We start from the raw sequence: 26,869 nt of genomic DNA on the forward strand, positions 1-26,869 counted from the left end.
AGCTCTGTCCCATTCGTGGCACTTGGGTGAAGTACCCTGTCGGCAGGAGGGACACTGATGACCTATCAGAGATGTGGACTCTGGTCCAAAGGACTCAGGGAGGGAGGAAAACTGGACTATGGTGTCAACCAGGACACAGCCATCAGGTGTGAGAACATTTCTAAATAACCACAGTACCCCAGGCTGAGTGTTCAGGCCACTGGGCATGGCTTTCCCCATCCCTCTTCATCTTTAAGGAGTGTAGCTCTCCCCCCCTGAAGGGCATTGCCTCTGCTGTCCTTCCTGCCATCGCAAGCAGAGATAGAATTGAATTTCTCCCTTGCCCGCAAAGCCCTGGCCAGCCTCCCTTCCCGGCACCCTGGTGCACACAGATATGTTGGGGTGCTCACTGGTCACTAAGAGAGAAGAGTGTCCAGAGGATGTGCCCAGGGGGTGTGCCTTCGTGCTTGAGAATGCAGTAGTCCCCGAGAGATGGCCGTCAACTCCAGGCTCCAAGTGGGAGTCCATCCTGAGACACTTCCTGCTTAAGCCCTTTGTGTTGCCCAGTGATGTTGCCCAGTGACCACCGTATTATATGTTTCACAGAAATAGCCAGCCTGTTGGCTCAGTACACACCAATCTCCTGGCCTTGGCCCCATGCCATTTTTCCTCAGTAGTGGAAAAGTTGAAGCTGCCTATGCTGGCATACGCCTGTCACACACAGGTCAGTGACGGAGCAGTGTGCACACAGGCATAGTGTAAGAGGACCTGATGGAGTTGAACAATACCGGGGAAGTACACCATTGTGAAGAATGAAGAAGGCACTTCCTGAGCTTCCTCACCCAAGCCCAGTCTCAGGAGGAGTCCTGGAGGGAGGGCCCCATGTCCTGTGTCCAAAGGAAAAAGCTTGCAACTCTATCCATGCTCTCCTCTGGAGAAGGAAGGGAGGAGTTTTAGGGGTGTGAGGAATTCCAGCTCCAAGTCACACTTTTGGGCTGAGGGGTTGCTCCATGCACACCTCTAGACCCCAGACAGCATTGTGAGCCTGGCCCCTGTGGATGCTACACAGCCTGCAAGGAATACCCGCACACATATGGCACCCACCCAGCATGCTCCCCCACTGAGCCTCTAGCTCTCTACTCACCCATACAGAAGATGAGGACCAAGCTAGCCAGCGTCACTGATGAACCGCTGCTGACCATGCTAACAAGGAACTGGAAGAAAGGATAGAGCAGCAGCGACGCCCAGAACAGCCAGTTGACCAGAGCCCAGGGCCGTCGTGGGGGAACCCAGGGCGTCTCCGGGAAGACCCCTGTCCTGTAGTATTCCTCCTGAAAGGCATCCTGGGGGACAGAAAAAGTGCCTCAGACACCCACTGTGCTGGGTTCCAGGTGGTACCTACTGGGCCTCTGGTAAAACCTTACAGAAACCGCTCCGTGGGCAGCTGCTGGGAAGTTTCAACGCTGTCTAACGTCCCCTTCCTCTAGTGTCACATAGCTAGTGACTGTCTGCTACTGTCCTGCCTGGGTGGGAGGGAGGAGTCTCAGGCACTGAGGAAGCACAGCGGGACAGTGGTGACAGGTTGAAGAAAAGAGAAATGAAAGGTTTCTTGAACTTCACCCACAAACAACCAGGGACACACTTTCACTCTGGTCTCTCAACCTCCACATTCCCTGCAGCCTCTCTGCAGTCCTTGAGCTTAGATGACAAAGGCTAGGGGTCCCAAAGGTACTATTCACAGGAGGTGCCAGCACTTCCTTGGGACAACTTCCCTTAGACCGAGTCAGGACACTAAGGAAGCACAAGCTGGAGAGCTGGGCCAGGGATGCACTCTTATTCAGGTCTCACTTCCAAGTGACAGAGGCACCAAATAGCTTGCTCAGGAGCAGCCAAGACCACATCTGTCACTAAAGTGAGCTCTCCCATAAGCTCTCACCCACTTGAAAGTTCAGCTACTGTGGCTTATTGTCTGGACCACACAGAACAGCCATTTCTTCCTGTTGGTTAACTAACTCGAACTATAGTATCACTTTCTGCTGCATTCTTTTATTGCTTGACATGTAGATCATTAGGGGAACCAACAACTGGCTCCCTGTGGCCACCCATCCAAGTGGCATCTTCCACCCTAAACCCCATAGTTGCACCCACCTTCTCCTGATAGAGCTTGTGTAGCCAGGCTGAGCACTTCTCCTCGTCCTCTGGGATGTCCTCCATAGGGATCCTCCTGTCAAAGCAGAGAACAGCTAGCAAGGAGAGAGCCACACTGAGCACCCAATCCACATTTCCGATGACAGTTCTGGCTGCGCAGGGAGAGGGGGCAGTCCATGGGTGGTGTGGTGGTGTGAATGTAATTGACCCCTATAAGCTCACAGGGCGTGACACTATTAGGAGGTGTGGCCTTGTTGGAGGAAGTGTGTCACTGTAGTGGTGGTGGGCCTTGAGGTCTCCTATGCTCAAACTACACCCAATCTCAGCTCACTTCCTGTTGCCTTCAGATCACGATGTAGAATTCTCAGCTCCTTTTCCCACACCATTTCTGCCTGTGCACTGCCATGTCCCACCATAACTATAATGGACTAAACCTCTGGAACTGTGAGCCACCCAATAAATGTTTTCCTTTATAAGAATTGCCATGGTTGATGGCCTCCAAAGCCACAGAGAAACCCTGTCTCAAAAACAAAAACCAAAAAACAAAAAAATTGCTGTGGTCATGGTATCTCTTCACAGCAATGGAAATCCCAAAATGTAGCCATGGCCAAACAGTCAAGTAAGGGTCAAGTCAATGACACAAAGATGGTGTCATGAGTGGAGACCTGTCTTTTCCATCCTTCACCTCCCCAAACCTGACACTTGTTTTCCCCAAAGTGGAAAGCACCACCTTATTTTCTATGTGATGCAGTCCAAAAGGTGCAGAATCCACACACAGGGGACAGGACCCTAGTACTCTCTTCGGCCAAGGACCAACAGGAATGGCACTGACGGGCTATCTCACAGATTGGCTCCTTTGGTCTCTGCTGAGGTACACCTACACTAAGGCAGATGCTGGAAGTTCAGGCACCGCAGGCTAGGGCATCTGGGTAAGTTACTCTGCCCCTGAGTGGCTGCTCATTTCCTGGGTAGCTTTCAGGCTGTGACTGGCAAGGGTGGGAGCTTATCTGTTAGCAAAGAGCCCATCTCAACAGGGAGAAGTAGCTTCCAGGTCTCTTGTGCTCTATGTTCTTGGAGCACTGCCTCTTGAAATTTCCAGGGTGTCCGTATTTGTCACGATTTTCCATGGGGACACTTCATAACCCAGTGTGCTCAGAAATATCTCAGTGAGGAGAAACTTCAAAGATTAACCCAGCATGTCATAGGGGTTCGGAGGAGAAGCTGGGATAGCATGTTGTCAGCCACGACTGTTAGGCTGACCATCACAGGCTTAGTGGTGGGGCAGTATTCTCCATTGCTAAAGACATCCTGTTATTAAGATCCCTGTAAGCTCCTCTGAAAACACGTCCCTTCTTGCTCTTTTGTGATTTCTGAAGGTGACATTTAGTGACTTAGTACTTAGGAACAGGCTCTCCCTCATCTAGGAAGGAAGCAGGGCCAACTTACCTAACGTAGCAATCAGCATGATATTTCTTTCCATTTAAGACTCCCAGCAACGTTGGGTTTTCATTGTTTCTGAAATTGAGTGTACAGTCATATACAGCTGGGACTATAAGACAAGACAAACACAAGGCAGTATATAGCAGGTGAGGCTGGTTCTGCTTGGTAGTCACACACTGGAAGACATAAGTACACTGTAACCCATCTACCAACAACTCGTGGGATTAGACATCCCTTCCTGGGTTTTTCCAGATTATTCACTTGCTCTACATTGGACAGGAATCATCTTTTGTAACCAGAAAGCCAGCTGTAAGCTAGTCATCACAGTAACTCCTGTGGTCAAGTGGGCTTTAAAGCAGTGATGGCTACCAGAACTAGATTGACAGTAACAATAATAGGTGACTTTCGAGTAGGCGGAGCCTATTGTGGCTAGCAGTTGTGGATATTTGGACAAATATGGGAAGAAAATGAATTAGACTCATCTAAGTCCATGTCTGTTACAGAACTCTAACCATTTACTTTTTTTAAATGTAAAAATTGTAAAAGATTTATTTAACTATGTGGATGTGTGCATGTGGGTCTATGTGCCCATGAGGCCAGAAGAGGGCGTCAGATCCCTTGTTGATGGATTTACAAACCGTTGTGAGCCACTAGAGGGCAGTGATAGGAACCAAATTCCAGTTACTGCAAGCACAGTAAGCACACTGCTGAGCCATCGCTCCAGCCCTGGTGTAACATTGTCTATGAACATATGAACTACCTTTATGTGCATCACCCCCCCAATGAAGCAGCCACAAAACCGGGATATGACGTCTGCATCCTGGCACATAAAGCTCTAGGAAGGCCTGTCCAACCCTGTGGTGCCTTCACATTTAGAGATGTGTCAAGTCCTATCCAGCCCAGGTGTGACATCAAACCTCTTTCGGAGCCCAAGGGCCAGGGAGCAGGGATGAAAGAAAGGCACATAGGAGAACAAGAAAACATGTTTTACATTGAAGATGAGGGTTCAAAAATAAATGGGGAGAGTCATAGCAGGATGCCAGAGGCAAGTTACCACTGCTTTCTTATGTTTGTAACCTTGAGCATGGGGCTCAAGACTCACAGGTCAGCTGCCATAATATATGGATTAGGTCATCTGCAGGTGGTGGATAGCAATAGACAAGCAAGAAATGTCTCAAAGACCCTGCAACTCCGCCATCGCAGCTGCCCTCCAGGGACCCAGCATTTTCTGCATGCTCCATGCAGTGATGCCACTGGCCAGAAGGGGGAGTTACTCACTGGGATGCAGAAATATGAGGGGCCCAGCCAGACTTGCACCTGCCCCTTGTCACAAGTTCCACCTAGCCTCGAAGACCCCCTGCTTTGCCATCATCCTTACCTACATCTCGCAAGCACTTAACGGTGATAGCAAAGCCCTTGGTGCGAGGCAGCAGGTGGTGCTTGAGGCTGGGCAGCCCCTTGGCTTGGGCCACCTGCATGCTGATTTGGTGTTTCTTCTCTGTGAACCGTGTGCCCTCACAGTGAATCAGGAACTGGAAAGCAAAGGAAATGGTCACACAACCCCAAGGTCAACCAGAGGCCACAGTCCCAAAGAGGTTGAACTTTGAACCCAGGTCAGCCCTAAGGTCACACACAATTTCAGGTCACACGCAGTTCTGGGTTCACCCATGTTCCTGAAGTGACTCCTAAGTGTGGTGGCCACAGGAGCCAGACGGCACACTGCTCCTGAGCCTACATACCAGATAGTTCTCTGGGTAGTCCCGGAGGTGCAGCAGGCTCTTGGCGACCGTCTGCCGATCCTGCTCCCACTTTCGTGTGCAGAAGATCATTTCCACAAAGTACCACATCCAGCCAATGATTGGGACATAAGCCAGTTCTTTCTTGGCCAGGACTTTGGAGTTCTGAAATGGAGGAAGAACATCAGGGTGTCTGTCCAGACAGGAGTTACTTCATGGCTGTTGGAGATCTTAGGGGTGAGGAGGGACCAGTTAGACCAAAGGCTGCAAACCAAACCCTTGGTGCTTGGAACCCTTCCCACTGCATTGACCTGAGGTCAAGATCATACTCATCACTCTGTGGTGGACTGCTCCGTGATCAGGAGTCTGTGAAAGTGCCAGCTATCCGCTGAGGGTAGAGAGGCTGTGTGGACCAGAGCCCTCCTAAGTAGTTGACATGTGCAACCCAAGCCCATCTGCAGCTCTGTCTGGCAAGTCTGTATTACTCTGTCCCACAGATGAACCCATCAGCGACTGAGTTCTGCAGGCAAGGCCAGCAAAATTCACTTGGCAGGGGAGGTCAGCAGAGTTAGAGAAGCCCCATAGCTGGCATGAGGAACAGGGGAGGCTGGGAAGCCAACCTGGATCATATGTCTGCTCGCCTGCCTCCTCCTCCTAACCCACCCCGGCTGTGTATGTGTGTGTGAATGCAGGCACATGTGCTATGGCATACATGTGGAGGCTAGAGGACAACTTCAGACATCAGCCCCCTTGTTTGGGGCAGAGGCTCCATGTTATTTACTGATTATTCCCGGACAGCTGGCCCACATGTGTTTGGGGATTCTCCCATCTCCACCTCTCACCTCACTGTAGGAGCCTTGGGATTACAGACACTCACATTATGTGTCTGACTTTTAGGGAAGTTCACTTTTAGGATCAGCCACCTCCCCAGCTCCCCTCTCACCATCACCCTTCAGTTTGGAATTGCCTGAGATGCTCCCTGCCTCTTGAGATGATACCCAAGTTGGCAGCGTGGACAGCTGAAGCATCTGTCTAGTCCTGGCCCTAAGCCTGGTCTGCCGAGAGGGGTGGGCACATGCTTCCACAGCCCCTCCCCATCCCCTCTTCTTGGCTTCTCAGCTTCCTCATACTGTCAGCATTTCTACCCTGCTCTGGGACCCTTAGGCTGGCTTCTAAAAAGGACTCGCCTGCATCTACACCCAGCTTTTCTTCTCAGCAGAGCGACCTTAGAGCCTCAGAAGGGGGAACAAACTGCTGGTGTGATCCTACTCATATGCCTGTCACCCTGAAAACCAAACTGTCTTTGGGGTCACAGTTCTCCCTGGGAGCCCATTGCCCTGTGTCCACACTAGACTTCAGACCCTGGAGTTCCCCTAGCTCCTGTCTGTGACAAGGAGGGACATTCCAACTGGCTCTCACCTTCTCTTGTTTCTGCCACCTCCCAACTTAAGATTGCTATAATGAAAGCTAACAGAACCAAACTAATGGTTCCACAGACTAAGCTCATCTTTCTGGAAGTTAAAAACTATTTTTAAGATTCTGTGTACTGTATCTTGCAAAAATTACACATGGCAGTGCTCAGGAATTACAGGATGACCCACACTGCTACCCGCAGATTCTACGGGCTCTAACATCCAAGCTACTGGGCTGGCTGGGTGGTCAGTCTTGCGTAGCCAATCATGGCTGTGTTCTCAGGTGCACTTCCTATTCCTTGTTCTCCTAAGAGACTCAAGTGTGTGTTAGCATTTGGCTTTGGTAAATGGTGGAGAAGGCTGCCCTGGTGGGTTGTGTATCCAGGGGTTCAACTAGAGGGGGTGACTCAAGGGCCTGTATTTCCATCACTGTCTTATCAGCAAGAGCCACTTTACTGTCCCACAGTAAAAGCATTGACCACAGTGTATACTCCACATCAGACAATATATAATGGTAATAGGTGAGTCTGCAAACCAAGGGCCACTCTTCTCTGCCACCCGATGGTGTCAATGCAGTTTTACTGGCACAGGAGTTAGCATCCACCTGAACGTAGCAGCAATGCAGCTGCTACCTTAGGGCAGTCCACAGGGCTGAAAATGCTCACTCTCAAATTGGTCAACCCTTAATTTACAGCAAACCATACAAAATTGTCCTGTTACACTAAGTAGGAGATGGATAGATGAGATCCGGGGTTGTGGTACCAACCTCTTTCACAAGCTAACTCATTTATGACTGGAAACGATTTTAAAAGTAAGACATAAACATGTCTAGGGAAACCTAACATTTTTATAGGGTAACCCACAGCCACCAGGTGCTGAAGTGTCTGCCTTGGCCAGTTTTTAGGTCACAGTCCATCCTACAATCAAACATTTCAGGAAATTTTCTGGTGGTGGGAGGACAGGGGGATGAGAAAGTTAGGGGTGTTACTGGGTCATAAGGGATGAGCATCTAACTACCATGGGGTGCCCCACCCAGCCAGGGAGGACACCACCCATCTCTCAGTCAGAAGTTAGCATCTCCAACTAAGGCAGCACAGCATATGACCAGATGGCTGTAGAAAAAGTGGTTTTAAATAGCATAGGGACTCAGGCATTTTAACCCTCAGATTTGGTAGCTTTTACCTCACAAGACTTCAAACAAGATCCCTTTCTAGGTCCAAGACAGTGGCCTGCCCAGTGGAGGATGCAAACTAGTGCCTGGCTGAAACCTGTTCAGGACTGAGGTTAAGGACTGAGGTCACTTTGCAGGATGGATCCTGGTCAAGGGTGTGCTCTAATTAATACCTTACTAGCTTCCAAACACAAAAGCATTCCTGAAGGTTTAATCAGTTAGTCCTTTGGGTCTAGCCATGGTTGGTTATTTCTACTAAATATATAAAAATTAGAGCTGCAAGATGATGGCTCAGTGGGAAGAGGTGGCCTGAGTTAGAGCTCCCAGACCCATGGAAAAGGAGAGGACAGAACCCTGTACTGTCCTCCAACCTCCACACACCCCTGCACATTTTCACACAAAATAAATAGATGCAATTAAAATGTTTTAGTTACTGAAATTCAGTGGTGCCATTGATTACGAGCCTGTCATTCATCATTTTGTTCTTAAATAAAGACAACAACAACAACAAAAAATGAGGTCACTTCAGTGGAATTTTGAAATAGGTGAGATGTTTTTTAAAAAGTAAGCAGGTCAAAGGGCCACACTTCTAGCATGTTCCTTGCATACAAACTGGAGACAAGTAGCAAACACCAAAGTCTGTCAAGGTACTGCCACGGAGTCAGGCCTAGCCTGATCTCAACAGAGGACGGGCAAGCCAACCAACACTCAGACTTGGCACCCACTGGTGACATGAGAGTTTATCTCCTGGAATTGTTAACCTCAAACTGACCAGTCCATGCAAATGAGCTCTAGCAAGGTTCCCCTTTAGGTCAGGCATGGTGCCAGTGCTGGGGACACAAGGGTGGATGGAACTGTGACCTTGAGGTAGGCCAACAGTGGTAGCACAATGGAGAATGGCTGAGTAGCTTCCCCTGTAGCTGCCCTCCAGTGAGAGCAACGGGCACATGAAAGCTCTGATGTGACAAAGATGAGACCAGTGCTCAGAATGCTGAACTGGGTGGGCGCAGCAGTGGGTATCAAAGTGAGAGACTCTATTAGGTGGTACACCTCTCTTACGGTGCTAGCCCTGCTATGCAGAATTTCCTACCAGAAAGTCCCAAGAGAGTCTCCAAACAAAACAGGACCCTGTTACACAATTAGTCACAGCCACCAGGGAAATGCACAGGCCAGACATGAAACAAAAAGCACTCTAAGAATTTATCTCTCAGGGGCTGGAAAATAACCGTGTGTTGTTTATCAAAATCAAGCCCGGTGTTCGAGGTCCTTTGTTCGGTCCTGAACAATCTCCCTCAGGCTTTTCTAGACTTGACAGGTGTGCAGAGTGTAGTGGGGAGGGGACTGGTGTTTGGTGGGCAAGAAGTGTGCTGAGACCAGCAAAGGTATTTTTCACCCAGGCTCTTCTCTGAGGAGCCGTGGTGACCAGAACAACAACAGAAAAAGATAAAAAAGGAGGTTCCTACACTCACCACTCCCATTGCCCCCACCCCTTGTCACTCCACCTCTTACTGATTTGAAAGGCTAGCCTGGATGCTTCCAGAATTGCCTTAGGCCAGAGCATCTGGGAAGTAAGCAGGAGGTGTTGCATGGAGTGGGGTTGGGGTGGGGTGCAAAACAGGGGCAGACACAGGAGATAATGGGATGCCTTGTTCTGACAGGTGCCGGGTGGTGTGGCCAACAGAAAGAGTTCCAGTGGCAGGTGTGCAGGGAGGGCCCTGGGCAGCAACAGATGGGTGTGTGGGGGTAATTAGTGGGGAGCAGAACTGTAGAGAGCAGATGTCACTGGCTGGGGCTGTTTGCACAAGAAGGAGGTGGCTGTGACCAGCCCTGCTGTCAGGCAACCTAGTCTCTGCTTGGTTCACTCCTTGCCAGCACAGGCAAACTTAACTGGCTTGCCGAAGAAGGGGCCATGCTTAGGGATGGCTCAGGAGTGTATTCAGGGAGGCCGTGCCTCTGTGAGCTGCCTGGAACTTTTCTCTACCCAGTATTCACTCGGTCACCTTGTAGGTACCATTTACTTGGATTCCCTATCTATATAACATCAGGTTTTCACTCCCCCCACCCCCGACTCAGTGAATGAACAAACGATCAGCACCTCAAGTGGCAAATCTGTCCAGTCAATCTGCCGAAATCTGCAGTTAGGGTACCAATTAATCTTGGCTGAGATGTAAGGAATTAATTATTAGGGCCCATTTTCAATACAAAGTGCTCTCAGAGTCCTTCAGAGAGTCAAAGACAAGCAGGAGTACTAGGCCCCTCTCCCCTAGCTGGCGGCTGGTGGGCAGTCTCAGAGCTCTGAGAAGTTGCAGGCCATCTGTCTGCTTCATGACTGAGCCCGCCATCAGAAGAAGGGACAATCTCAAGCCCCAGGATGATAATTAGCTAGGAGTGAGAATCCTGCACAGATGGAGTAGGAAATGGCTAGAAGAAGAGCATAGATTCTGACTCGAGCTCCAGCCTGTAGGAGAAAGAGGCTGGTTTGGACACTCACTCCACATCATCTCTCTACGGGGCTCAAACAGCTTCACTAACATCCAGTCCCAGGTCATCCCATGATGAATTGAGCACTAGAGGTTGGGGTGGGGCCTAATATACACACTTAGCTCTACGGTAGTGGGGAAACCTCAGACGTCACACCCAGGCTACTGTGGTCCCTGGACCAATGGGTATACCATTTATAATTTCTCAAGCGTCCACTCTCTTGGGTTCCCTCGTGGGTCCCTTCACCTAGACCTCTTGTCCCTTCCTAGAGTCATACCCAGTCTTTCCAGGCTTCCCTTTGACAGTCCCCAGGAGGCTCCTAAACATCCAAATGCTAGGCTACTTAAAATAGTTCAGTTTATCCCCACAGGTGGGTTAAGGAGCTGCCACTCTCCTCAGCACACAAAGGGTTAACAGCCACAGTCCAGAGTGACTTATACATGTTCAAGCCTAACAGCATCCCAGAGGTTGTCCCATCCCTAACCAGAGCCATGTGCAATTGATCCCTACTGGAAAAGTGAAATCAGTTTTCAATTACAGAGTGTCACAGGGTACGTGAACCACACTCCAGGTCAGGCCCCGTGCCCAGGAGTAGCTGGCCAACACAAAATGGACTTCATGTCAGTTTGGGTGGGCTTTTTGTTGCATTTCCTTGTTGTTTGTCTTGCCAGTTCTTTGACTTTGTGTGTGTGTATGAAGAGAACATAAAGTTGGATGGGTAGGGAGGTGGGGAGGAGGAAGAGGGGAAAAACATGATCAAAATACATTGTATGAAAAAAATCCATAAATTTTTTTAAAAATTAAAAAAAAATTAACAAGCTGGGCAGTGGTGACTCACGCCTTTAATCCCAGCACTTTTGAAGGCAGAGGAAGGCAAGATCTTTGTGAGTTTAAGGCCAAGCCTCGTTTACGGATGGAGTTCTGGGACAGTCTACATAGAGAAACCCTGTCTTGAGAAGGGAGGGAGGGAGGGAGGAAGGAAGGATTCTCCTCTTTTGTTCTGTGCACAGAGAAACTCAACAAATTCTAACCTCTTTGCAGGCCATGCTGCCCTGTAGCACCTGACTGATATTTACTAGGAGGAAGACATGAGGGAGGGTCTCAAACAAAACGCCAGGGTGTGGTGGGCGGCCTCTGAGATGGTCCCACCACCTAGAGGTTTCCCTGGATGTGGGCTGGGCTCCAAGTTCACCCCTAACAACTGGAATCTGATACAAGATTCCATCACACATGCTGTGACTTCTGCCCTGGTTACTTGCTTGCTTCTGCTCTCTTTGACATTGCATACCTTTGGAGAAGGGGCTACCCTGTCCAGGGAAACCCTACAACAGACCGGTCTGTCAGGGATTCAGGCAGGACAATAAGCCTGTGACTAGCTTGGAGGCTAGCCAGTACCTGCCAAACTTTCAGATGAGACCATCACTCTGGCAACCACATGACCACAGCCTTGTTAGCTCTCTTCTGGAAGCCCAGCTGGTTGGTGCCTGACTTCCCAACAATGCCGGCAGTTGCTAGTCTGCATGCCTGTGCTTTAACTTGCTCACTTCGGAGACCACACACTGCCACGAATGACTAAGACACATAGCTTCATTAGGGATCTGAAGCAAAATCTCCCAGATGGCCTCAGAGTTAGCCCAAATGCCACAGCCTGGGGGGCAGATGAGCTCTGGTAACAGCAGCAGGGTACCACATCATTAATGGGGTTATAAGCCTGGCACTGTCCAGAGACTGTACAATCGCAACCTTGACACAGTCATGCTTCACTCAGGCAAAGACATAGCAAATAGGACCAGAAGTTGTAGGTTCATTGAATGGTGGGACATTCCCTAGCTATTCCCAGGTCACACTAGTCCCAAGAGGAAAATTCAGCCTGTGTTTGAGAGATTCATCATGGCCTTTGGAACCCTGATCCCATCCAGTAATGATAGCCCAGCCTCAGGGGAACCTGAGCCTCCAGGGCAGGGTGCTGGGTTGGCCTTGGCCTCCCAAGTGGGGGTTCAGTATTTTCAAAAGGTCAAACCTGTTTCTAAAGAAAATCCTTATCCCTTGTCCTTCATAGTCAATGTCAAAAATTCCTGTAAATTACATTTATTTTAAACTCATTTCTTCTTAGGCTATTCCAGATGGTGATAAAAAAAATGCCATCAGGATTGATATGATCTCCATTCATCCATCCATCCATCCATCCATCCATCCATCCATCCATCCATCCATGTGTCATCTCCCTCCACCACTCTACCCCTCAATCCCTCCTCTTAAAATAAGCAATTTCCTTCAAGGTTCTCAGTACCATGTTATACAAGGAGAGGCAGAAAGATGGGTAAGGTGTTGTTGTTTTTAAAGGTCACTGGAGACAAAAGAGTCTGGAGAGTAATCCGTTTAAACAGATACTTTCCCCTGTCCTTTCAAAAGCAGTGGGAATCACACAGGTCGCTCTGGGACGAGGCAGGCACCTCAGCCAGCATTTCAGTGGCTACAGCACCTCTGAGGGACAGCAAAGTTGCCTTGGCTCATGGCAGGACACAGTCCAGCAGCAACCACTTGTGAAAGTAGACACCCCCAAACTTCCTTCCACTCTTCCTCTTCTTCTTCCTCCTCTCCCCCTCTCATCTCCCTTCTCCTCTTCCTCATTTTCTCCCATAGTCTTGCAGTCCTTGCAGCGATGGCACTGTCTGCTTCTCTGGAGAAAGCTAGTGAATGATTCACTGCCTCTCAGCTCAGTTGTTTAGGAGAGGCCAGAGCTGGGGAGGTACTGCAAGGTAAACCTGCCTCCCAGCCTGCACACACACACACACACACACACACACACACACACACACACACACACACACACACACCAGTCACTGAAGAATAAATGGAAAAACAAACGATGCTGTTGACAGAAGGCTCTTCACCTGCTTGAAGGAAGCTGAACTACAAATTCTCTGACCCCTCCTATACTCCCTGGTCACAGCTCAGTATTCTAAACATGACGGATTGTGCTCATGTGCTACCAAACCAAGTGTTCCCTAAGCAGGCCACCTGTCTGTGGGCCATCATTACAAATGCAAAACTACACCTCCAAGGTCTCATGAAAACTTCTGGGGCCCTTTCCACCCTGGGGCCAAAACACATTTGTTTCCATTACAATATCTGAAGGCCATTGGTGACTTTGAGTCATTGATGTGGTACAAGCTCAAGCATGGCACACCACTATGTGCCAAAGGTGACAAAAGCCAACTGAAGACACCCAGTAAGAGCAAGGAAACTGCAAACAAGAAGTCAGACTAATTCAAGGGAAAGAGATTAGGAATAATTCCAAATTCTGCTATTAAAACTTTGCCACTTAGAGACTCAACATTCTTAAGCCTGGAGCAATTTAAAATCAGGTGAATTCTGCCTGTGAGTTGAGCAACTAAGAATAGGAATAGGGGACAAACTAGACAAGCTCCAGTTCAAATCCAATTACAGCTGGGTGGTCCTGAGAAGCCTACAGAAGCACTCTCTCACTGAGGTGTTTTTTGAATGGTGGTGTGTATCCATTCATAAATGCTTCTATAGGGATTAAAAAATAAAAAAAATTCACAGTAAAACTTATTTGGCATTTGGTGCAGCTGGGTACATGGTACCGCTCATGACCCCGTGTCTAAGAAAGAAGGACAAGCATCATGATGGTCAATACTGTCAAGTTGGCTGGTCCTAGACACACATGAGACAGGCTTCCAGGCACATCTGTGAGCCATTGCCTGGGTTAGAACAACAGGTGGAATGACCACTGTTACTGTGGTGAGCATCGTTGTTACTATTAGTGCCATTCCATGGCCCAGGGCCCCGGGATTAATTAGAGGGTTAAACTGATGAACAAGCTAAACACAAGCCTTCAACTTTCTGCTTCTTGACTGCAGAAAAAATGTGCCTGACTGGATGCCTGGAGCTCAGGCTGCCAGCCTTCTCTACCAGAATGCCGATGCCTTTAAACTGGACCTTTACTTCCTCAAGTTGCTCTTGTCTGGTATTTTGTCACAGCAAGGAGAAAAATAACGAATACAAGGAGCTTTTGAGAGCATTTCGGCCAGGCGGTGGTGGCACATGCCTTTAATCCCAGCACTCAGGAGGCAGAGGCAGGTGGATCTCTGAGTTTGAGACCAGCCTGGTCTACAAGAGCTAGTTCCAGGACAGCCTCCAAAAGCTTTCATACTATAAAAACCAATCATAATAACAATCACAATAAAACAAACAAACAAAAGAACACCTTGCTAAAGTTGGCCATGGTAGCTCTATCTTTAATCCCAACTCTCTGGGAGGCAATGAACAAGTTCTAGAACAGCCTGGGCTCCACAGCAAGGTCTTATCTCACCTCTATCACCCAAATAAAAGCAGCAACAAATCTAACTCAGAGAAAAATGTGAAGGGTGAGGCATAACCCACTTACCCCCAGGATCCCAAGTCGCTCAGCCAGGCTCCAGCCACAGAGAAAGTCAATCTCAAACTTATGATTGAGAACGACGATGGCGTTTTCTTTCCCATAGTGGGGGGAGGACCTCGGATCGGTGTAGATGGTGCACTCCGTGCCTGACCACCACTCCAGAAGCATCACCAATTCTGCAACAAACCACAAGGACACACACATATTTACATCACTGTCCTGGGGGTCCTGGGTCTGCTTTCCTGGCCCATGCTACAAGACAAAGCTGCTTCTAAGGCTAAAGTAGCAGAGCATTTCGGCCAGGACTCAGATGTTGAAAGGGTTTCAAAGCAGAAGGGTTATAAATAAGCAAAACCCTACACAACAGTATTCAGGGAAGGAGAGACTTCTGGGTAGCCTTCATAGCTCTTGACAAAGTAATTTGGAAATGGTATCAGGTCTGGATCCACCCACATCCATGTCCTTGTGGTGACAGCATGAGATGATGTGTGTTCTAGAAAACAGCTAGCTGATATGCTTCTAAACTCCATCAAAGAACACTGTGGACCAGCTCCTCTCCCTCTCGTGATACCTGCTGGCATCCACAATGAGCAGCAACCACTGTAGAGGAGAGCACAAGTTTCTCCATTTCAGTGAGTCAGAGCTGTCATGATGTAGGCTTCAACAAAAAGATTACCATATTCTTTGGAGGGGCTTGTGAAAATTAAGAATTGTTTTCAGGCAACAATCTGACTGTGTTCCTGGGTGATACGTTTATTCTATGCGGCCAGTTTTCTGAGGCTGGTGGTCTCGGAAAAAGACTGTATGGTGGGAATAGATGATGGAGTTGAATAAAGACACAGCTTCTTGAGTGGCCCTTCAGAGTGGGAGGTTTTGGTAGCTGGGTGTGTGCTATATGATTTCTCCATGAAGGTTGCACCCTTGCTCATACTGCTTAGTGGGATACACATTGTGTAGAGGGCTCCCATACTCTACATGTCCACAAAGACAAGTGGATCTGACATTGATTGCCATGGAGACGCCTTTCTCTCCCAGACTGGAGGCTGAATATGGAGCACTAGAACAATCTAGAAGGTTTCATAGTCTAGTTTCTAAGCAGTGACACTGCAGCTTTCCATATAAACTAACCCCATGGTTCGGTCATGTCTTTATGTCTTTGTCTTTGGGGCATGGATGCCTCAGGGGGTCCTGTAAAAATTGCAGGACCACTGTGGTTCCTTCTTTGGAAGGCCACCAGGGAGATGCCAGAAGCTGCCAGGTCACGAGAATGTCACCGATCCTGCTGACCTCCATGCCGTACCTTTAATCACTGCCAAAGGCATGCTCCTGTGACCTGAGGCTAAGTCACTGGGTGGGGACCTGCTGTCCTCAAGTCCAGTAAACAAAAAAGGTAGAAGACTACACAGACATATTGTACCATAGAGACGCATCTGTTGTCACCTCCGGTCACCCCCCATGAACTGACTCTACTGAAATAACCAAGACAGTTCTCCCTTGCTCAGTCTGTGAGTTGGGCATTTCAAATGACACCAACAGCCACCAAGTTCCCTTGACTGTTGATATTCAGTTCCCCCTGGGCCTTTGTCCTATTGAAAGGCAGGTCAAAAGCCTGACTCTGCTGTAACTGTAGACGTGGGAGCCATCTGACACATTCCCATGGGCTTATGGGTAGGATATAGCCCCACTTTGTGGGTGAGACTTATGGTTCCATTGTAGCTGGTTAGTTTGTTCTGGAAATAGGAGTCAGGCATGGGACAGTGTCAGGTGGGTCACACACAGGTGAGAAGCCATCCTAGTTCACCTTCTTCAAATCCTCAGGGCTGGCTCCTTTGAGAACTACTGGCTAGACACTTAGTGTGAGTCATTCATTGTCCTTTCAATAAATAAATCCCATTTGATGAGACTATAGGCAGAATTTCTTAATACTTCCAGCACTTAGAAAATGCCTTTGCTGGAAAATGCTGTCTCAAGAGGCAACTGAAAAAAAAAGGATAAAAACCTGGCACCAGTGCCTCCATTCTGTATCTGTCTGCCTTGTCTTAAATCACTGGGACAGACTTGCCTAGCTCTGCAGGTAGTCCTGCCCATCACTGAAGGGGTATCTGTCTGAATACAATGGGACATCAGCATGAAGGAACAGATAAGACTGACATGTCACTATCAGCGTCCACAATGTCCTGCACAGCACCCACTCCCAGAGTGCCTCAAAGTCTCTAGCCAGCATTTAACCCTGCAGCCACCTTGGATTCTGGGAGCACAGAGCCTTATAGATCACTCCCTGACCCCAAGCAGGAGCCCTCATTTAATGGGAGTGGGACTGTCCGGTGCAATGGGGCCTCCCTCTCCAGGTCCACCTTGCAGAACCACCTGAGATGCTGAGCCAAGACCATAGTCTGATGGGGGTTCCTTCATCATGCAGACCTCAGGCTCCCGCCCCAGTTCTTCCTATTTAATCCCTACAGCTCATGCTGGTACCCAAGCTGGGCCAAAATGATGATCACAAGCCTTTGCCACCCTCCCAACATCACTTCACTTTGCTTTCTCCGAGACAACAGTAAACTTGAGATGGTGGGGCTGCCAGGGTTGCGCCTCTAGACTAGGTTACTGTGCAAGCAAAGAACTCTTCCATCATCCATGAAGGAACCTAGGTTCCATCTCCTTTGTTCCTCCTCTTGCTATCCTTCCCTTCACAACCCTCTGGATTCTGTGGCCTGAATCACTCCATTGCAGCACTGCGCCAGGACAAGAATGCTCTGTGCTCTGCAGAAGCCCTATGGATGACGTGACCAGAGCTGCAGCCTGGTGATCACTATCAAGAGCCTCCTGGTAGCCTGAGCATCACTGGTCACAGGCACAAGCTTTGGAGGGGGCCGAAGCATCTGACACACATTTAGCCTAGCTGGCTGCCTTTAACAGTGCTTCTGTCTTCAGCCATTTTCCCAGATGACTAGAAACAAGGCACAGGCCTTGTTTTGTGGCCCCTACTTCTATCCACAAGCCACTTTCTCTGCAGTGGGAAGGACGGGAAAGCATTCAGGGTCTCTCAGCAGTCAGCAGCAATTCTCAAAACGTCTCTCATTCCTCATGTTTCTGTTTTCCCCATGCTTTCCACATCAGTTTTCTCTAGGCTGTTCCCTGGAACAGAGGAGTGACAGCTGTCCCTTCTCAGAACACCTGGTATCCAGCCCTAGCCCTGGTTCCTGGTTTATCGAGTTGGAATGTTGCAGGTCCAGCGCCAAAGTATCTTGGTCCATCTTTAGCTCCTTTTGATAATTATGTACTGCCCTTCCCAGTGTGTGACTGTCAATTAAAGTCCGTTGGGGACTGTAAGAATGGAGCCCTGGCCACCACTAACCTCCAGGCTCAGAATGTCATCAGATAGCGTCAGAAGCCTGTAGTCGAGGTTTCCCAGTGTGTGGATTTCCATCCATCTGATGCTTCCACTAAAGCATTTTAAAGTATCTTGGTCTACGATTTTCTTAGTTCTGTTATTATAAAAGTTTCACACAATGGTTGTAGAGGTGGCTCAGCAGTTAAGAGCACTGGCTGCTCTTACTGAGAAACTGAGTTCAGTTCCCAGCACCCACATGGCAGCTCACAATCATTTGTGCCTCCAGTTCCTACAGATCTGATGTACTCTTTTGGCCTCTGCAAGCACCAGGCATGCACACAGAACACATTCATACATGTAGGCAAAACACCCTCTACACACACACACACACACACACACACACACACACACACACTTCTTGTATATGTTTGTTTATATTACATATAGATAATAAATCTATCTTTAATTTTTTTTCATGAAACCATTACTGCATTGGCTCATGGTGTATGGAGTAACCTAAATCTGGGTTCCCAGGCTATGGTCACTCATCTTTGGCTCCAGAATAAATTATATATATAACATATGTATATGTGTGTGTGTGTATTCATATATATACTATAATGTATATATTTGAGATAAAGCTGTGTATTTACCATTGTCTGTTCTTCTGGGGACAACATCACCCCATCATAAATACTTGATATATCTTGGAATGTTCAGGAACACAGAAAATGGCTCAATAGAGAAGTCAGAGTGAGGAATTTCAGAGTGGGAAACCCATCACACACAGAGCAAGGGCCCAGCTTTCTCAGAAGCTCCCTCCAATGGCCACCTTTTTAGTCTCAGTCATCTTGCCTCAGTTTCACCTTATGGTCCAGGCACCTGAGTGGGAAATGTAGATAGATACTCCAGAGATCCCAGGATAGGGCTAGAAATGTCACAGACATTACTCTGCTTTCCAGTCTGGTGACATAGAAATGTAGTCATGAGAAAGAAATATGTATTGCTGAATTAACTAAAAATATTTTTTAAAAAATACAATAAGAGGAGGTGCCCAATAAATAAAGCCACACAGTATCAGGAGGGCCTGGTGTCCCTGAGGACCGAGATTCGAATATAGTTCCTTGGGCCTCTAGGGATCCTGTGAGAGGGGCGTCAGGCTTGGCTGAGAAGGTGGAAGTGAGAATATGGACAGATGAGGGGCAGGGTGCCAGGGTATGACAGATGGTGGCGAGTCCCCACTTCAATCCTCTGGAGTTGTCTGGGGACTGCAAATGGTAATTTAGGTGCCTGTATGAGAGACCTTTGATTACACATAGCGCCTGCAGGTGGCGCCCCATCTTGGATGGGAGATTCCAGACTCTTCATTGGAGTACCAAGACACACACAGATGCACTGTGCTCACTGTTCTGGCTTCTGCCCCACTGTCAGGGCCCACTGGGGACAGCCATCCTGGGTACACAGCCAGGCCTCAGTCAAGCCTTTCTGTTTGCTCAGGTCCCACTAACTGAATTTGTGTTCCGATTTCAGATTTGGTCAGAGCATGGAGCCAGTATGGAATTTGTGAGCCAGCCCTAGTGTGGTGGTATGGCTCTGTGCACAGTAGAGCTACTGTTTGTCTCTTCTTGACTACGGGGAAATGCAAGGGACACCTGTGTCTTTAGCACTGGGAGACAATGTCACGGTCCTGCATCAGGCATGCTTTGCATTTCAAGGGATTTTGAGGAGAGGTTTCATTTCTAATCTAAATTATCATCAGTTAAAAGTTAACTTATAAAAGGACCTTGTAAAATATAATTACACATACTCATTGTGTCACCAATAGCACATGATTACCTATGTAATTACATGTGTATTAAAATTAGCTGAAATGAATGATTAACACACCATTGTCTCTTGAGTTGGGCCTGTGTCTACTGATGTGCGCAGTTCTGCTGGAGTCCTATCAGAAAGTGTAAGCCACCCCAATTAAATATTTTCTTTGTAAGAGTTGCTGTGGTCATGATGTTGTTTCACAACAAGAGAAACCCTGACTAAGACACTGTCCAGCCTCATGGTGGCTCTCACTATCTCTTGATAGTTTTCTATGTAGTCTGTCTGTCTCCAAGGTCATTGGGTTTTCACAACCTGCTGCTACTCGAATGCAGGCACGCCCTTCCACTGGCTCCTTACCACAGGCTAGGCACAGTACTCCTCAGCCACTGTGTATCCCCGACTAAGACTTCCTGGGAGCACACTGAATTCCTAGGCCCTGAAAACCAACAACCTGGCTATAGCTAAATTATTCGGAAACAGACATCAACTAAGGAGCCATGCATGGTGCTCACTTGTAATCTCAGAAATTGGGAGATAGAAGCAAGAAGATAAAAAGTTTGAAGTTACCCCTAGCTATAGCAAGCTCAGGGTAAGCCTAGATGGCACAATATCCTTTAAATGTTCTTTTAAAACCATCTAAGGGGGCTGAAGAGATGGCTCAGTGGTTAAGAGCACCAGCTGCTCTACCAGAAGATCCGGGTTCAATACCCAGCACCCACATGCAGCTCACAACTGTCCATAACTCAAGTTCCAGGACCCCTTCATACCAATGCACATAAAATAAAGTTAAATTAAAAAATTGAAATAATAACAACTAAGGAACCAGGCATGATGGTGTGCACCTGTTACCCCAAGACTCAGGCATGTGGAGAGCAAGTGTGAAGGCAGCCTGGGCTGAAATCAAGATCTTGTAGTAGATACGACAAAACAACAACAAAAACATAAAATGGGTCAGTCCTAAGGCCTTTGAAAATATTCTAAAAACAACATCAGAAATTGCCAGTTTTTCTGAGTATGGTGGCTCACATCTGTAATCCCAGTACCTAGAAGGCTGAGGCAGGAGGATCGCCATGAATTTGAAATCAGCCTGGACTACAGAAACTGCATCCTAAAACAACAAAAATAAATTAATCATCTTTCAATGAAAAGAAATGTGTGTATGAGTGTTTTGTCTGCCTGTATGTTTGTATACTGTGTGTATGCCTGGAACCTGTAGGGACCAGAAGAAGGCTCAAGATCCCCCAGAACTGGAGTTACAGAGGGTTGTAGCCACCATACGGGTACTGGGAATCAAACCCAGATCCTCTGGAAGAGCAGGAAATGCTCCTAACCTCTGAGTAATCTCTCCCACATCAATTAAGTATCATTTATGGAATGTTAAAACTAAAATTTAAATCTTCACAAGAAATACCTGCTTTACATTTTAATTTTTTTCTACTTTGTTCACATTGGGAAAGAATAAGATTTATTTTCAAAATACAAGCTCATTACTCAGAAATAGGAATGTATGTACTTACACATGTGTATACACACACACACACACACACACACACACACACACACACACACACAAACCAGCTTTATCAGAATTTTGAAAGGAAGAAAAAGATGCTAAAGTGTACACAACTACAAAACTGATTTGGAGAGAAATGTGAATAGTGAGTGTGGCCTCCTTACATAGTTCTGAAATTGCACTGAAACAGTGTTTTTAGAAACATTTCTTCCCAAGAGATATCTTTCCTTAGGCTGGGATCTTGCGATATCCAGTTCTGTCTCTCTTGGAACACAGAACCTTTAATAAAGCCACTTAATTACGTAGAAAGGACCAGCAAAATGGCTTAGGAGGTGCTTATCACCAAGCCTAACATGAATAATTTTTCCCTGGGTCTCACATGGTAGAAGGAATAAACTTCCACAAATTGTCCTCCGACCTTCACAAATATGCATGACGTGAACACAACCAAGCACATATGCAAATAACAGAAGTATAAATGAAATACACATGCAATTACATAAATGTAATAAAAATTTTAACTATGGAGAAAAAGGTATAAATTGTATGTTCTTCAGTCAGACTGGGGACCAGTGAAGTTTCCACGTAGTCCTGCAGTCCTTCCCACACACAGCTGTAGGTCCTCCTCTGATACCAGTTGTTGCCAGTGAAATCTTCAACCCTGGTAAAAAGGTGACTTTCTGTCCCCTTAATAAGGTCACTGGGTCAAACACAAGGCATACAACTAACTTTTAATTTCTCATAAACTGCACATCATTTGCTCACATAAGTATGACCATGTGCCATCAAATGGAAGGCATATTTGTTATAAATTATGAGACATGCACCAGTGGAACTAAACACTAAAACATTATTCATTGTTTGCCTGAGATTCAAATGTGGCTGGTGCCCTGAGTTTCTATTTGTTAAGTCTGATGATCTGAGCCCTCATCTGCCCAGCAGTATCCATGGCAACAAGCCCTGATGCAACTCACAGATATAGCTTGGGAGGATGGGGAAGTAACCTCTCAGGGGTGAACAGCATCCAACAGCAGAGGAGGGCCTTCAGTGGCCAACAGCACTTGGAGAGATAGATGTCCACACCTCAAATTACAGATGAGGCTTTCCCAAAGTCAACACGGGTCCAGGGAAGCACATGGGCAGTCCCGAGTTGCTGAGATCCCAGAACCCTGCCCTCTGACTCTGCTGGCCTTGTGCGAAGGCAGGATACATGTTTATAGCACATTAGTAAGTCTGAACAGTAACTCCAGACTTTAGTTACACGCCGCCTTCTCAGAGGGCCCGATATTTAGTCTGAGCTTGCCAGTGAAGTTATGAGTGACTGTCCAAACCCTTATGGCCTGGCAGCCCGGGGGACACCAGGAGTCAGGGTGTGGACCTCTGTGGTCATCCATCTGGCCTTTGGTATGGAAAACAAGCAAAATGTTCAATCTGAGGTTGTGGAATCTTGGACATATGGGGCTAGCACAGCAGTGACACTGGAGGAGGGGACAACCAGGACCCGGGTAAAGGTGCTGATGGGATAAAGGCATAAGGAAGGCAGCGAGGAGTCAGGCAAGGGTTATGGCCAAACACTGTAGACAGTAGACAAGGCTTAGGTCACATGAGAACACATTTCTGCCTGTCAGGATTCATGTTCCTCTAAAAGATGAAGAAAGAGGCTCACAGTGTGAGTGGCTTGCCACAGGCCACAGAAAGCCAAGACTTCATGATCTGTGTCCTTCTCACACAGTGGATCCAGGCGGCTAGAGGCCACAGCCATGGGGGGGGGGGTGTACTCACCCTCAGCACTCTGTGCCCACTTCTGTGCCTTCGACAACTCACTCTCTTGCCACCTGCTCCAATTCCTCCTACCCACTGTTTGGACTCTGAGTCATGGTATAAACAGGTAGAAAGGACAAACCCCTTGCCTCATGAAGCCCCTCCATATCCTTTAAGGACATTCTTACAAAGCTTCCTTTCTCTCAGTTCTTTTTTTACCTCCCAACCGTGCTATTGTGATATAAACACTGCCACAGAAGCCTCTCTGAATGTTAAGTTAGGCCAAGCAGGCCAACCTCCAGGCTTCTTTAACGGGAATCAAGGAAAAGGTCCAACATATTAGCTGCTCTCTGAAGTTCTGAGATAGGAGAAAACAGAACCAGACTAGAGGTGACACGCACACACTGGTCCCTCACCTGTCATAGCCCAGAAGATATGGATGGAATAATTAGGTTAAGAATACAGTGGGAGTAGTGGGTGGATGGGTGGGGGGCTAGGTTGGAGGTGGGGGAGGAGGGATGGGGGTGAGGGAGGGAGAGGGAGAAGGGACTTATATGTGAAACAAGCCTGTTCCCTAACTTGAAATAAAAAAAAAAAAAAAAAAAGAATACAGTCAAGATTAAGTTACAGCGTGTGACTTTTGTAGACTGATACTTAAAGTGTCAGTGACAAAGATTTTCTCAGATGTCGACCATGTGTGCCAGAAGACCGCCCCCATGCTGCCGTATCAGCCAGTAATGTGGCTACAGGAGAGACCTTTCATGGATGCAGAATGAAACCAAGGTCTCTGTTGTTTATATGGACTCTGTAGTCAAGGGGCTGCTTTTCCAAATGATCATGGGCAAACAAGCTGTTCTTATATTCTGTTTTCTCCCTCCTTTCCTTCCTTGACAGGGTCTCATGTAGCCCAGGCTCTCAACTCCCTACCATAGCTATGGATTAGCTCAGACTTCTGATGCTAGTGCTCTTAGCTCTGAAATGCCTGGGTTATGTGGTACTACAGATTGAACCCAGGGCCTTGTACATGCTGGTCAAGCCTCCACCTGAACTACACTCTAGAAACTGTTGATTCACTGGTTAGGGTCAGGGCTAGTGTGCCATCGGGGAGGTTGACTGACTAGCTTAGGTGTCAGGTCAAGTGACACATCTTCATTTTTTTTTCTCACACATCAGAGGCACAGTTGCATCGTCTGACACTCTTTGGGAAGCGATCTGTTGTCTTCTGCCTGCCTACATTTAATATTTTCTTTTGTATTTCTGGTGTTCTATAATTTTACTACAATGTGTCTTAATGTGACTTTCTTTTCCTCGCAGATGTCATTGAGTTCTTGAACATTTGGAGTCATACATTCATCAGCTCTAGAAAATTCTTGGCCAGTCCATTAGACAGACCCAACTCCTTCCTCATACTTTCTGATGTTTTTTTCATCTCTGTGTTTCTGTCAAATTCTGTACATTTCTTTGATTCATCTTCTAGTTCACCGGTTTTGGTTTCATGTGTTTGTAAACTGACAGCAAACCTAGACACTGAATTTCTTTAATTTAGTATTTTTTTATTTCTACAGGGTTTTTTCTTTTTCTGCTCATTAAAACAAACAAAAAACATTCAAAATGCAAAGAATAATTAAACACACACACACACACACACACACACACACACACACACACACTTACTTCCTAGGAGCCAGTGACATGACTCAGAAGGTAATAGTGCTTGAACAAGCCTAACAACCTTTTGATCCTAGAAACCATGCTTTATTTATAAATAAATAAATTAAATAAATAAATAAAAAGCCAAATGCAGTGATGTGATCTGAAACCCCAGTACTGCTGTAAAGAGATGGTAGGCAGATACTGGAAAATTGTCTAAAAGCTCACATGCCAGCCAGCCTAGAGTACAAAGCATAGTAGGACGATGAGAACCCCTGCCTCAAGAGGTGGAAAGGAATAATGGACTTCCAAAAATTGTCCTCTGACCTCTATACACTAGCGTGCACACATACACACTTTTATGTGACATTATAGCTACTCGGGGTCTTGTTTTGTGTAGTCAGTATCTCCCATCTGACCACTGGCAGGCTCTAGCTCCCATGTCTGTGCTGAATGGATGGCACTGGAAACCCAGATGCCCACACTGCCGCAGGACATATTCTCAATCATGCTTCCAATGTAGTGTGCTAAGTCTCCAGGTTCACAAATTCCCGGGAATTTTCACCTGAATGTCCTTTTTATCTTGTCAACTCTAACTCTTTTAAAAAGAATTTTAAATGCATGTTACCCAGTGTTTCAAGTTGTTTGTAGATGAAGGGAAAAATACCCTAAGGTGTCAACACTTTTGGAAATGAGTCTGTCCCACTTGATGGTAGGTAAGGTTTCTGAGCCTTGACTCCCCCACGCAAAAGGATTTGCTGCCACCGTCCCCAGTTGTCCCAGTATGGCAGCTGCAGCCATATGACTGCCAAGCATTTGAAATTTGATCAGTCCAAACATATAAGATACAAAAATAGGGGCTGGAGAGATGGCTCAAGTGTTAAGAGCACTGGCTGCTCTTCCAGGTGACCCAGGTTTGGTTCCCAGCACCCACATGGAGGCTCATAACCATATCTAACTCCAGTTCCAGGAGATCTGACCTCCTGGAATCTGCACTTCTGACCACCACAGGCACACATGTGGTACAGATACATACACATAGGCAAAATGCTCACATGTATAAACATGATAAATAACTAATAAAAAGACACAGCTATAAAGTTCACAGAGACCTCATGAGCTGTCACTGACCCCTTTGTTGGCCTGGTTTTGCCATTCCTCTTTCTCTTTCTCCCCCTCCCTTGTGTAAGTGCACTGCTGCGACACTCTTGCATGCTCACATACATGCACTCCTGCGGTACTCTTGCATGCTCACATGCATGCACCCCTGCATTACACTTGCATGCTCACATGCATGCGCCCCTGCATTACACTTGCATGCTCACATGCATGCGCCCCTGCATTACACTTGCATGCTCACATGCATGCACCCCCCTGCATTACACTTGCATGCTCACATGCATGTACCCCCTGCATTACACTTGCATGCTCACATGCATGCGCCCCCTGCATTACTCTTGCATGCTCACATGCATGCGCCCCTGCATTACACTTGCATGCTCACATGCATGCGCCCCTGCATTACACTTGCATGCTCACATGCATGTGCCCTGCATTACACTTGCATGCTCACATGCATGCACCCCTGCATTACACTTGCATGCTCACATGCATGCACCCCTGCATTACACTTGCATGCTCACATGCATGCACCCCCTGCATTACACTTGCATGCTCACATGCATGCACCCCCTGCATTACACTTGCATGCTCACATGCATGCACCCCTGCATTACTCTTGCATGCTCACATGCATGCACTCCCTGCATTACTCTTGCATGCTCACATGCATGCACTCCCTGCATTACTCTTGCATGCTCACATGCATGCGCCCCTGCATTACTCTTGCATGCTAACATGCATGCGCCCCTGCATTACTCTTGCATGCTCACGTGCACGCGCCCCTGCGGTACTCTTGCATGTTTACGTGCATGCACCCCTGTGGCACTCTTGCATGCACCCCTGCAATACTCTTGCATGTTCACATGCATGCACCCCTGCAATACTCTTGCATGTTCACATGCATG

At 47.4% G+C, this 26,869-nt stretch overlaps 1 protein-coding gene across 1 annotated transcript in view; it reads right to left on the minus strand.

Annotated features, from left to right (window-relative positions):
* The window catches only part of Agpat4 (1-acylglycerol-3-phosphate O-acyltransferase 4), a 91,697-nt gene that overhangs the window by 1,288 nt on the left and 63,540 nt on the right, over positions 1–26,869 (minus strand). Inside the window, exons 3-8 of the mRNA XM_027401102.2 lie at positions 14,779–14,948; positions 5,307–5,468; positions 4,946–5,099; positions 3,574–3,676; positions 2,128–2,203; positions 1,124–1,322 (exon numbers count right to left, since the gene is read on the minus strand). Of these exons, the coding sequence (XP_027256903.1) occupies positions 1,124–1,322; positions 2,128–2,203; positions 3,574–3,676; positions 4,946–5,099; positions 5,307–5,468; positions 14,779–14,948 (864 nt within the window). The remainder of the gene's footprint in view (positions 1–1,123; positions 1,323–2,127; positions 2,204–3,573; positions 3,677–4,945; positions 5,100–5,306; positions 5,469–14,778; positions 14,949–26,869) is intronic.

The sequence above is a fragment of the Cricetulus griseus genome, chromosome 2, assembly GCF_003668045.3.
Source record: "Cricetulus griseus strain 17A/GY chromosome 2, alternate assembly CriGri-PICRH-1.0, whole genome shotgun sequence".
In the NCBI taxonomy this organism is placed as follows: domain Eukaryota; kingdom Metazoa; phylum Chordata; class Mammalia; order Rodentia; family Cricetidae; genus Cricetulus; species Cricetulus griseus.